The sequence below is a fragment of the Sus scrofa genome, chromosome 4 (assembly GCF_000003025.6).
Source record: "Sus scrofa isolate TJ Tabasco breed Duroc chromosome 4, Sscrofa11.1, whole genome shotgun sequence".
Taxonomy (NCBI): Eukaryota; Metazoa; Chordata; class Mammalia; order Artiodactyla; family Suidae; genus Sus; species Sus scrofa.
Genome location: NC_010446.5, coordinates 25,074,185 through 25,087,095, shown reverse-complemented (window position 1 = coordinate 25,087,095; position 12,911 = coordinate 25,074,185). Strand labels below are relative to the sequence as shown.

Genomic DNA, 12,911 nt, shown 5'->3' with positions numbered 1-12,911 from the left:
ATTTGATCTTTTTTTATTATGTCACCCTCCCACCTACAACATTGAAATTGTAATCATGGTAGTTATTAAAGGAGTTTCATGATTAGATTGTGAAATTTGATCGATCCCATACCTTTTTTCAAACAATGGGTATATGAAGGTACAATAAAAAAATGGTTATCTAAACAAAATTAGAAAAAATGTAATTAAATAGATCACTTTGATAATTGTGCTCTAGTTTTAAACTTGAATAATATTTACAATTTTAAAAATTCAGTTATACAGGGGAAACTTTCTCAATTATAGTTTTATAAAAATCCCTATTTAAATTTGAGTTCTAAGGAAAAGTTCTTTTTTTTTTTTTTCCTGGAGAAATACAGGCATCCTCATTTGTGATATTAAGAAATATAATACTTAACATTTTTCCTTTTAATTGTGATTTCTGGATTTAAATTTTATGTTTGATCACACCTAGGGGTTGAATCGGAGCTGTAGCCGTGGGCCTACACCAGAGCCACAGCAACGCGGGATCTGAGCCGCGTCTGTGACCTACACCACAGCTCACCGCAATGCCGGATCCTTAACCCACTGAGCAAGGCTAGGAATCAAACCCACAACCTCATGGTTCCTAGTCGGATTCGTTAACCACTGCGCCACAACAGGAACTCCGAAAAGTTTATTTTTATATACTAAAACTTTTCTTTGATTTTATTACAAAATCACAGCTTAAATTTTCTCAGGTCACTTTATTTCCTCTATATTGTAAAGATATAGATTTCACCAAAAACTGACTTCTTTTGAGCCCCTTTTCCTGTTGAAAACAGAAATAATTCATACCCCCATAAAACACTTCCTTTCTATTTTACTACAGCAAATTCATTGATACGCTATTTTTCAGCCTGAAACCAGAGAGGCTATGCTAGAAATTCAAATTGAATCTTGAAAATACTACAAAAGTCAATTTAAAATAGGTGAGTAGAATACTGAAAATGATAATTACACGATTCTACTAGCAGCTTTGTACTATTGTCTTATAATGCAAAACAACCCTATCTAAGAATACCAGTTTTATGAAACCATACTGCATAAAGCAATGAAATATTTTAATGATAGGACATCTATGTTTGCTCTTTTTTTTCCTCTCCAGTTTGTACATTTCAATGTAAAATAAGTGCTACTTTTTTCTATTCAGATAAAGAGTAGAAGCTCTCTGACTGAAAGATTTCATGAATCTAGTAGAAAAGATGACTCCATGAGTCAAAGACGAGTCTTAAATTTCCACCATGCCATCTGCCTTAACTCATTACCAAGAGGAGTCAGAGCGACAAAATCCTATGAGTGGAAAACTCCACAAGGAAAGGGATGAACCCAGAGATAAAGAGACTCTACAACAACTATTTATTTTTCAATAAAAAGTCATCTTATTTCTGAAGCACAAAAAATATTTTAGAAATTGAAATGGAAATTCAGAAATATGATTGCAAATGTAAAAGCGTCACTGGCTGAAATTGATGAGATTCAAGTTACTATGCCCAAAGTTATTTTTAATAAAATAAAGGCAATTTATCTATAATTATATATCTTTTATGTATTTATGCATTTATGTATGTATGTATGTATGAATATATTTATTTATTTATTTATTTTGCTTTTTACGGCCATAGGTGCAGTATATGGAAGTTCCCATGCTAGGGATCGAATCAGAGCTACAGCTGCCAGCCCATGCCACAGCCAGAGCAATACAGGATCCTAGCCACATCTGTGACTTACAAACAGCTCATGGAAACACCAGATCCTTAACCCACTGAGTGAGGCCAGGGATGGAATGAACCCCCATCCTCTTGGATACTAGTCGAGTTCATTTCTGCTGAGCCACAATGGGAACTCCTTAATTTTTATTTTTAAAATATAGTGTTTTATGATGGGTAATATATTCTGAGAAATGTTAATTTAAAAAAATGCATAGCTTTTTAAGAGCAAATTTGCATTCATGTTTCCATTCAAATTAACTACCTTAGAAATAGAGATAGATTTTTCTTCAGTTGATTTTGTTTAAAATAAAGCTTTAAGTTATAGTCTTAGGAATTTTTATTACAGTGATACCCAACACACTATTATAAATATGAACATTAATCTGTTGCTATTATTGTGAGAAACTTATTAACAGGACAGCTGTAGAAAAGTTACTGATCTCCAGTATAAATTATTGAAATTCATATTCCAGAAAACAATATGTAGTCTGATACTACTTAAGGTATTAATAATAAGCTGCCTAAAGTCATCATATTAAATCTGCAAAGTGCTTAAGACTGAAGACTACTTAAAAAAAAAAAGCATTAAAAAAAGATAAATGGAAAAAAATAACTGTAGCAATGCTCACTATCCTCCGAACAGTAGCTGATACACTGCTGAGAATGAAATGAATTATTTACATAAGCAGTCTGAGGATAAAGTACACTAAACCCACATAATACTACCAAACATTGTAGAATCTACATTTTTATTAATACTCCATCTTCATAATAATCATGTTCAAAACAAAAAGTTATTTCAAGTTAATATATCAAGTATCATATCTCACTTATTCAAAATTATGCCTGCTTAATAAAATGGCAGATAATATTCCTATAACAAGGTTAATTAAAGTAGTTATTCGCAAAAACACTGTATATGGAAATGGATTTCAATTGATGAAATCCTATTTGCAACTGCAGTTTTCTACAGTGTTTTATGATACAGGTTTAGGTACCAGGTCCAATTGCTGAAATACATTGTTAAAGTAAAATATTACCTACGTTATGCATTACCTTTTAGAGGTCACAATATTATTGATTCTTGATGGTATACTATAAAACTCAAATAACTTTTATACTATAATTTAGTTATGATCACAATATTGCCTCAGGAAGAGAATGGCAATTTTTGCTTATTCAATTTACTGTTTCTTAATGCTAAAGATATTTTGCTTCTATCACAAAATTCAATTGTGTATACCGAAATCACCTTACACATCAAAAGAGGTAGAGATATTCATTAAATATACCTTGATAAGGAGCACTAAATCCACGATATCGGTGATTGCTGTCTGTAACAAAATGCAGTCTGAGCCAGTTTTTGTTGCTGATAATTGGTGGTGGTATATTCATTCCAGATAACCTGAATTATGGAAGACAACAACAAAAAATTTAAAAAGCTTTTCAGTAGTAAACATCTTCACTGATTTGGAACCTCATACATGTCTACCTATATAATATTCATAACTTATCACTGCTAACTTTTTAGGCACACAAAAAAGTTATTTTATGCAACAAAAGTCAATCATAGAACAGTGTAATTCCAAACATAAGTTGTACCAATTCAGTTGCATACATTAGTAAAATCAAGCGTAATCCACATATAATTTTGATTCTCACAAATTTATTGAATAGATAATAATAATCTTAAGGGATGCTGAGCTAATGGTGCTGATCATTGCATAGCCCATGTATGTATTCATAAAATAAAGTTACAGAACAGATTTTAAAGCAATTAAAACACTTTTTCCATTTAATATATTTTCAACATTTCACTTTCACTGGCAAATTTCACAACTGCATTTCATAGAACAAGCAGTATTTAATGCAATCTCACAATATTATACATTTTCATGATTAGTTTATGATATAAACTATATGATATTTTAGTTATATCATAAAATATACACATACTTGTGTAAGGCACTGGAGATCTGTTCCAATTGATAGAAAACATTGTATTTTGAAAAATGTTTAATAGCCATGATCTAGTCATATGAATAGTATTTCATTATCCCCTTAAAGTATGCCACTTAAGGCAAAAATTTAAAACTATGCCCCAGATATTGGTCATGAGTAACATATGTAATAACTCTCTTGCTCTATAATTTCCTGAAGATTTCCGGCAAAGCAGTTTTTCTGATTTAATTCAACAAAATATATCACCCCTAAATACCTTACCATTTTTTTTTCTATTTTTTAGGGCCACACCTGAGACATATGGAAGTTCCCAGGCTAGGGGTAGAATTGGAGCTGCACCTGCAGGTCTACACCACAGACACAGCAACCAGGGATCCGAGATACATCTGCAACCTATACCACAGCTCACAGCAATGCAAGATCCTTAACCCACGGAGTGAGGCCAGGGATTGAACCTTCATCCTCATAAATACTAGTTGGGTTCATAACCCGCTGAGCCACAACAGGAACTCCTAAATATCTAACCATTTAAATACTAGATGTGTGTTATAAAGCCTAGGTAAAATACTCTCGAAAGCAAAACTATTACATAGTAGAAGAGAATTTTAGGGTGAGGTTTCCTATTACCTATTATATGACATATCGTTCCCATTCTTCAACAGAGGAAAACAAACTAGACAGCTGATATTTATGTGTGGGGCGAAGGGAATGTGATTACAACTCTTCTCTCAGTTCTTAGCAGTCATTCATTCTAGGGGACAGGTAGGGGGAAACTGAAATATTCAACCTTTCACATATAATCAGTGGTCAAGCGTAGGCACAATGATGCAAGAACACTTTATCCCATATCCTTCTCCTTTATCACCCAAATCTCACCTTTCCTAGGATGTTTGGGAGTTAGCCATCACTTAAGTGGATGACCACCTCCCATAGCATAAAAATATAAATTCACATTTATTTTATTATTGTGCCCATGAATGTATAGAATGGACTGGCAGCATTACTATGTAATCCAATTCTCTTGGATTCTTACATATGTAATTTGAGTTTCATTCCACACATTTCTCATTTCTCCAGCTTTGTAGTGGATTTTTTTTTAGCTTTTCCCTATTAATGGGTCAGTTCCTCTTTTCATAAGGGTGTCTCTGTTTAGTCAACAGTGTAGCTGGCTATTTTTTTTTTTTATATATCTGAATTGAGTAAATAAAGACACATAATAACCCTGTATAATTTTAAACTCAGGTTTTAAAAATTTACTTCATTACTTTTAGAAATACAGTATCCAGGTTTTGTTTACTTTGGTTTGCTTGTTGGTTGTTTTGGTTTAAATAGCAATTCAACAACAACAAAAATTTGGATTGGGTACAAATACATTTTCGGTACAGTAGCATGTTTCACACCAGATTTTGATTTTCAATTTGGTACTCTTTACTTCCCTTATTCAATGAATATAAACATCCATGAGGGGAAGTTTAAATGATTTTTGACAAGCTGTACACATTTCTAAACGTAATGAGAGTATAATACACAGATGGTTGTGAAAGACTAAAGTACAGAGTTTGGAGAACAGGCCTTAGAATATCCAACAGATAAGAAATTCAACAAGGACATCAAGAAAAGTGTGAGAAGAAAGAAGATCAAACAGATAAAAAAAAGGATTTTTTTTTTGCCATCTTTCTCAGAAGTATCAAAGATAATTTCATAAACAGAATATAGTAAAGGCAAGTAATAGCTACTAGGAACAAAATTTTTTAACTTGAATTCACCTTCAGGAATTGAGAAAGACAGAATTGAAGATGTTAGAGCAGCAGTAGCAGAAAGCACAGTGTGCATTAGGTGGAGCAAATAATGGCATTTTAACAGACGTGGAACTAAGAGGATATTCCTGAAGCCTCAATGCTTACTCTCATGAAGCATAACCGCAGATAAAGCCAAGACGCTGAACTAGAAAGAAAGTTCACCAAAGATCCATTTGCCACCAGAGAAGAAAAACACCTTTATTGGTTATAAGGGAGTTGCACAGATTTTCCAGATTGTGGTCCCCTGGTATTGCTCATTATTTAAACATAATTTGCACAAAATTACTTTATGGCTTATGGAGAAACCTAATAAATGAATTTATATATATATATATATATATATATGCAACATATTTCACATGTTATCAGGTAGTCTGTGAAATGAAGAACCGAGAATATGTGCCACCTAGAAAGAGTCCATTGAACTAGTTAATTGAGAGAAATAATTAAATATTAAAGGAGATATTTCTTAAATACAACTCATCATTATTCTTATATGAAATAACTGTGGTCACTTGAAGGGAGGTACATACAGATGCATTCTAGTACAAAATTCTAGAATTACCTCACAATAATGAAGAGATTAGTGTACTCAACAATTACTTACTAAGCACTTACTATAGGACAAACACTGATGCCAAGCATTGGAAATATAATTGTTAACAAACCAGACAAGATCTGTGGTCTTGTCTGTGGTCTTACAAATAAGGAAGATAACATAAACAAATGAGTAAGATAATTTCAGAATGTGGTGAAAGATGTACAAAAAAGGAACATGATAAAGAATATCTGTCTAGAAATGAGTTTTCAATAGGCCTAATATAGTCTCCATTTTTCATTGAAAACAGCCATACTCATAATTATATGTCACAAATTTCTAAACTGGATTTTAGGAGAATTAAAACAATGATAGTGATAAATGTCATATATTTGTAACCTAATATAGTTTCATGTATTCAAGGAGAATTCAAGATATGTCTTTTGAGTAATTAATAAACTTGATGGAACATAATTAATAATGACATCACATTTCATTATATATTCAGTATAGAATACTGACAATACAATTCAACTTGACATAATTTATCTTTGCTAAAATTGTTGCTTATATAATTTTCCACAGAAATAAGTAAAATCATAAATTGATATTTAAAATTAGATGCACCATTTTCTTTTTAGATAGTCCCTTAGAGAACATGATTATGAGCTGTACAAGATTTTTGTTTGTTTGTTTTTAATTAAATGTAAGAAATCTAAAAGAATTAGAGTTCTTTACCACTTTTTTAAAAAGTCCCTAAAACTAACCTGAGTTTATGCCTTTGGTTTATATTTCTCTTGTCAGGAGTTCCTGTCATGGCTCAGTGGTAATAAAACTAACTAGTATCCATGATGACATGGGTTTGATCTCTGGCCTTGCTCATTGGATTAAGGATACAGCACTACCATGAGCTATAGTGTAGGTTGCAGACATGGCTTTGAACCCACGTTGCTATGGCTGTGGCATAGGCTGGCAGCTCCAGCTCCAATTTGACCCCTAGCCTGGGAACTTCTTTATGCCACAAGTGTGGCCCTAAAAAGATGAAAGAAGAAAGAAGGAAGGAAGGAAGGAAGGAAGGAAGGAAGGAAGGAAGGAAGGAAGGAAGGAAGAAAGAAAGAAAGAAAGAAAGAAAGAAAGAAAGAAAGAAAGAAAGAAAGAAAGAAAGAAAGAAAGAAAGAAAGAAAGAAAGAAAGAAAAAAAAAGAAAGGAAAGAAATTATCCTGTCAGATCGTTATTGCTGTCAGCTGTTGATTTCTGGTTCTCAATGTTCTCAAAATTAGCACTTGCAGCAAGAGGTATCATCATTGGTGTCTCTAACATCTATTTTTTTTTTTAATCTTTCCAATTCCTTAAAATCATTCAAACCTAATTATCTGTTCTCCCTCACCTTTAGCACCCACAGACACAGTCAAATCTAAGCCAATGATTATTAAAATCACCACCTTTATGACTCCAACTCCCACCCTCCCATACTTCTCCCACTCTCTCTTCATCTTATTTCTCTTACTCTCTCACTCTCTCACTCACTCTCCTCTCTTCTTCTTTTACATCTTTTGAACTTCCTTCTCTGGCACTGAAATAAGATTCATTATTCATGCTTTCTCTTCTCTCCAAGATTTTTTTAGATTAATTGTCTTATATTAAGCTGTAACTAGTTTCTAAAATTCATTCCTTCATCTTAACTCAGGATCTTTCACATACTGCCCCTTAAGGCCTATATAAATACCAGGTTTTTAACTTTTTCATAGTCTGTAAAGCCAGCCTTTAAGTTTCAAGGTTAAAATAAATGCTATTCTCCTTCTGTGCCCTAATAGAGCAGCACTGCATAGCTTATCACCCCATTTATTATTTTGTATAAGTTTTTTTCATTTTTAAAGTTTTATTGAAGTATAGTTGATTTACAAAGTTGTAATAATTTCTGGTATACAGCAAAGTGATTCAGTTATACACATAACATACCTATTCTTTTTCAGATTCTTTCCCAATATAGATTATTACAGAATATGGGGTAGAGTTCCATAAGTTTTCCATCTTCACTATTATTTTACATTTTCATTGAAAGTCAGTCATTAAATTCCTGATGCTGAGCACAATAATTAGTGAACGGTAGGTATACACTGAGATTATTTATCAAAAAAAAATGTATTTAAATAAATCCCCTAATTTTTAGTACCTAAGAATTTATTAATATTTTTATATAAATTGTCAATAATTCTATCTCATACAATTATCAAATGCTTTAGTTATTTTTGTATTCAAGGTCCATCTAAAATTCTATTTCCTTCATTTTCTTCTTCAGTCCCCTCAGTTGAAGGTCACCACTCTGTTCCATAAACATCAAAGTCACTTGTTAAAACTCTTCCTATGGCACTTATCATTGTTTTCATTTATACATTATATATTCTAAAATTATAAGACATTAGAAGAAGGAATCACATTGGATTTATCCCTTAATTCACAAGCACATTTCAAACTATAGATAATAAATAATTCTAATTATATGAATTAATATCCTATAAGAAAATTCCTGAAAGTATGTTCTACAGAAATTTGCTATCAAGAATATCTCTGGGGGGAGTTCCCGTCGTGGCGCAGTGGTTAACGAATCCGACTAGGAACCATGAGGTTGCGAGTTCGATCCCTGCCCTTGCTCAATGGGTTAACGATCCGGCGTTGCCCTGAGCTGTGGTGTAGGTTGCAGACGCAGCTCAGATCCCGCGTTGCTGCGGCTCTGGCCTAGGCCAGTGGCGACAGCTCCGATTGGACCCCTAGCCTGGGAACCTCCATATGCCGCGGGAGCGGCCCAAAAAATACCAAACACACACACACACACACAAAGAATATCTCTGGGGATGGGGGAAGATACACCAGTCAAAATTTTGGGGTTGTTCTTTGCAATTGTATCCTCTTATTGTAGTTTTTTAAAATATATTTTAACACAGAATTTCTTAAATTTATTCCAACAAGTGTTCTCCCATTTCCATGTTTTGCCATAAGATCAAATAACATGCGGTGTAATTATTTTATTGAACCTTTTAAGAAAACACTTGTTTTATTTATTTCTTCATGTCTGGATACAAATTCATTACACAGTGACCGCCTCAAAAAAAACAAAAACAAAAAACAGCATCTTCAAAAAAGTCAAAAGGAAAAACTAATAAGCTTTCTATTATGTTCTGTAGTATAAATTAGAAAAAAAAATCAATTTATGAGATAGCATTAAAAGCACTATTCTTCCACTCTATGCAAGTCATGAATACTCTGTGTACGGATATACACACTGACCAGACAGTTCCTTTTTTGTCACAGATTTCTGACTGTGTTCTTGGTTAGATATTCAAGAGTCACTGAACTGCAGAACACAAATCCTGTGTGGTTTTAACAAGAGCATTAAGAAATTAAGCATTGTGTTACATAGTCCAATTATTCAGAAGCCAGATGTTATAAGGTATTTGCAAAGCAAATAAGAGAAGCAGCTACACTAAATTTTGTTCTTTTTCCTTCTGCGACCCACACCACAGCTCACAGCAATGATAGATCCTTAACCCACTGAGCGAGGCCACGGATTGAACCAGCAACCTCATGGTTCCCAGTTGGATTCATTTCTGTTGCGCCAGGATGGGAAATCCCCCACAACTACCAACATTTAATTAAAATGAAATAGAGAAGTTAGATGGTACTAGCACCATTTTAAAACTGAATGTATAATTTTAAAGCTGGTAAAAACCCCTCCAGATCCAGATTATTTTAATACAGAATTTTACTAAACATATAAAGAATTAGCAGCAATTTCACTCATTCTTCTCCAGAAAATAGAAGAGGATGGAATACTTCTCTACTCATTTTACAAGATTAGTATTGCCCTGATAATAAAAACAAAATTCTCTGACATCAACCTTACAAATGTTTTCTCAGGTCAGTCTCCCAAAGCAACAGAAATAAAAGCAAAAATAAACCAATGGGACCTGATCAAACCAACAAGCTTTTGCACAGCAAAGGAAACCATAAAATAAAAAAAATAAAAAAAAAAAAGAAAAGACAACTTACAGAATGGGAGAAGGTAATTTCAAATGATGCAACTGACGAGGGCTTAATCTCTAGAATATACAAATAACTTGTACAACTCAACAGCAAAAAAGCCAACAACCCATGGAAAAATGGGCAAAAGACCTGAACAGACATTTCTCCAAGGAAGATATACAGATGGCCAGAAAGCACATCAAAAAATGCACAACATCCCTGATTATTAGAGAAATGCAAATCAAAACTATCATGAGATACCACCTCACACCAGTCAGAATGGCCATCGTTAATAAGTCCACAAAGAACAAGTGCTGGAGGGGGTGCAGAGAAAAGGGAACCCTCCTGCACTGTTGGTTGGAATGTAAGTTGGTACATACCATTAACATTATACTTAATGTTGAATTACTGAATGCTTTCATTAAGATCAGGAACATGGCTTATCATTCTTACTCAACATATGTTGGAGGTTCTAGGAAGTACAATAAGGCTTAGAAAAGAAATAAAAGCAATATATATTGTAAAGAAAGAAACTATTCTAGTTGAAAATGACATGATTATGTAGAAAATCTCAAACTATGTACAAAATATGTCTCCACTATGGAGAACAGTATGGAGATATCTTAGAAATCTATACAAAGAACTACCATATGACCCAGCAATGGGCATATATCCAGACAAAACTTTCCTTGAAAAAGACACACACACCCTCATGTTCACTGCTGCACTATTCACAATAGCCAAGACATGGGAACAACCTAAATGTCCATCGACAAATGACTGGATTAAGATGTGGTACACACACACACACACACACACACACACACACACAAAATGGAATACTATTTAACCATAAAAAGAATAAAATAATGCCATTTTCAGCAACATGGATGGAACTAGACACTCTCATCCTGAGTGAAGTAAGAGAAAGAGAAAGACAAATACCATATGACATCACTTATATCTGGAATCTAATACAGGGCACAAATGAACCTTTCCACAGAAAAGAAAGTTATGGACTTGCAGAATAGACTTGTGGTTGCCAAGGTAGAGGGGGAGTGAGTGGGATGTATTGGGAGCTTGGGGTTAATAGATGCAGACTATTGCCTGGGAATGGATCAGCAATGAGATCCTGCTGTGTAGCACTGGGATCTACGTCTAGGCACTTATGATGGAGCCTGATAATGTGAGAAAAAATAATGTATACATGTATCTGTAACTGGGTAACCATGCTGTACAGTAGAAAATTGATAGAACACTGTCAACCAGCAATAATGGAAAAAAATTAAAATCATTACATAAAAGTAAAAAAAAAAAAAAAACAAAGTACAAAAATCAAAATGAAAACCAAAAACAAAATCTCTCTCTCACCAACTTACATGCAAAAATTCTCAATAAGATATTAGCAAATAAAATCCAGAAAGCTATAAAAAATTGTACACCATGACTTAGTGAGATTTAAAGTTATATAAGCTTAGTTCAACATTTGTAAATCAATGTAATTCACCATCTCATCAGGCTATAGAAGAAAATTTTAACAATTTAATCAATGGCCACAGAAAAAGTTTGACAAAATCCAACAGCCATTCAGTACAAAAACTCTTAGCAAATCAAGAATAGAGGAATCATCCTCAACTTGATAAAGAGCATATACAAAAGCCATACCATTAACATTATACTTAATGTTGAATTACTGAATGCTTTCATTAAGATCAGGAACATGGCTTATCATTCTTACTCAACATATGTTGGAGGTTCTAGGAAGTACAATAAGGCTTAGAAAAGAAATAAAAGCAATATATATTGTAAAGAAAGAAACTATTCTAGTTGAAAATGACATGATTATGTAGAAAATCTCAAACTATGTACAAAATATGTCCTAGAACAAATAAATGCATTAGCTCTGGTCACTGGATACAAGATAAACACACATAAATCATTCACATTTCTAAATAATAATAAGCAATATGTGGAAATTGAAGTTAAAAAATATATATATATACAATTTACAATTTCTCCAAATAAAATTACATTCTTACGGGAGTTCCTGTTGTGGCTTAGTGGGTTAAGATCTCAACTACTATCCATGAGGATGTGGGTTCAATCCCTGGCCTTGCTCAGTAGGTTAAGGCTCCAGCATTTCCATGAGCTGTGGTGTAGGCTGCATATGCAGCTTGGATCTGGCATTGCTGTGGCTGTGGCAAAGGTTTCAGCTACAGCTCCAATTTGACCCCTAACCTGGGAACTTCCATATGCCACAGGTATAGCACACACATACACCCCCCAAAAAAATCAAATCTTAAGTAGAAATCTTGTAGTACATCATTTAAAGCTTCTGTCTCAGAAAAAAATTTACCAAATGCATTTAAATAAATCAAAGATATAAATAAAGAAACACACCATGTTCCTAAATTGGAAGACTTAGCATAATAAAGAAGTTAGTTCTCCTCAAAATGACCTACATGTCTAATGCAATTCCTAGTGAAATCCCTGAATTCTTTTCAAAGATATTGACAAGGTAATTACAAATGTATATGTCAAGGTTATGGACTCAGAATAATTAAAATAAAATTGAAAAGTATGAATGACATGGAAATAATGATAGTCCTTTCAACAAGTGATGTTGAAGTAACTGGATGATGATAGGTAATGAAAATAAAGCTTAATCTAAAATTTCACACTTTATGGAAAAAAACTGGCTCAAACTTGATCATGAACTTGCATGTCAAGTGTAAAACTATAACATAGTTTGAGAAACATATAGAAAAAAATTGTTGGTATCCAGACTAAGTGAAAAATTTTAGAATTGAATTCAAATGCATGATCCATAAGAGAAAAAAACTGATAAATTGTGCTTTATCA

General features: G+C 33.2%; 1 protein-coding gene across 6 annotated transcripts in view; it reads right to left on the bottom strand.

The window, feature by feature from the left end:
• Nucleotides 1-12,911, bottom strand: part of CSMD3 (CUB and Sushi multiple domains 3) — a 1,223,593-nt gene that overhangs the window by 784,361 nt on the left and 426,321 nt on the right. For all 6 annotated transcript variants that reach the window (XM_021090582.1, XM_021090583.1, XM_021090584.1 and 3 more), the window contains one exon: nt 3,023-3,135. In XM_021090582.1, the coding sequence (XP_020946241.1) occupies nt 3,023-3,135 (113 nt within the window). The remainder of the gene's footprint in view (nt 1-3,022; nt 3,136-12,911) is intronic.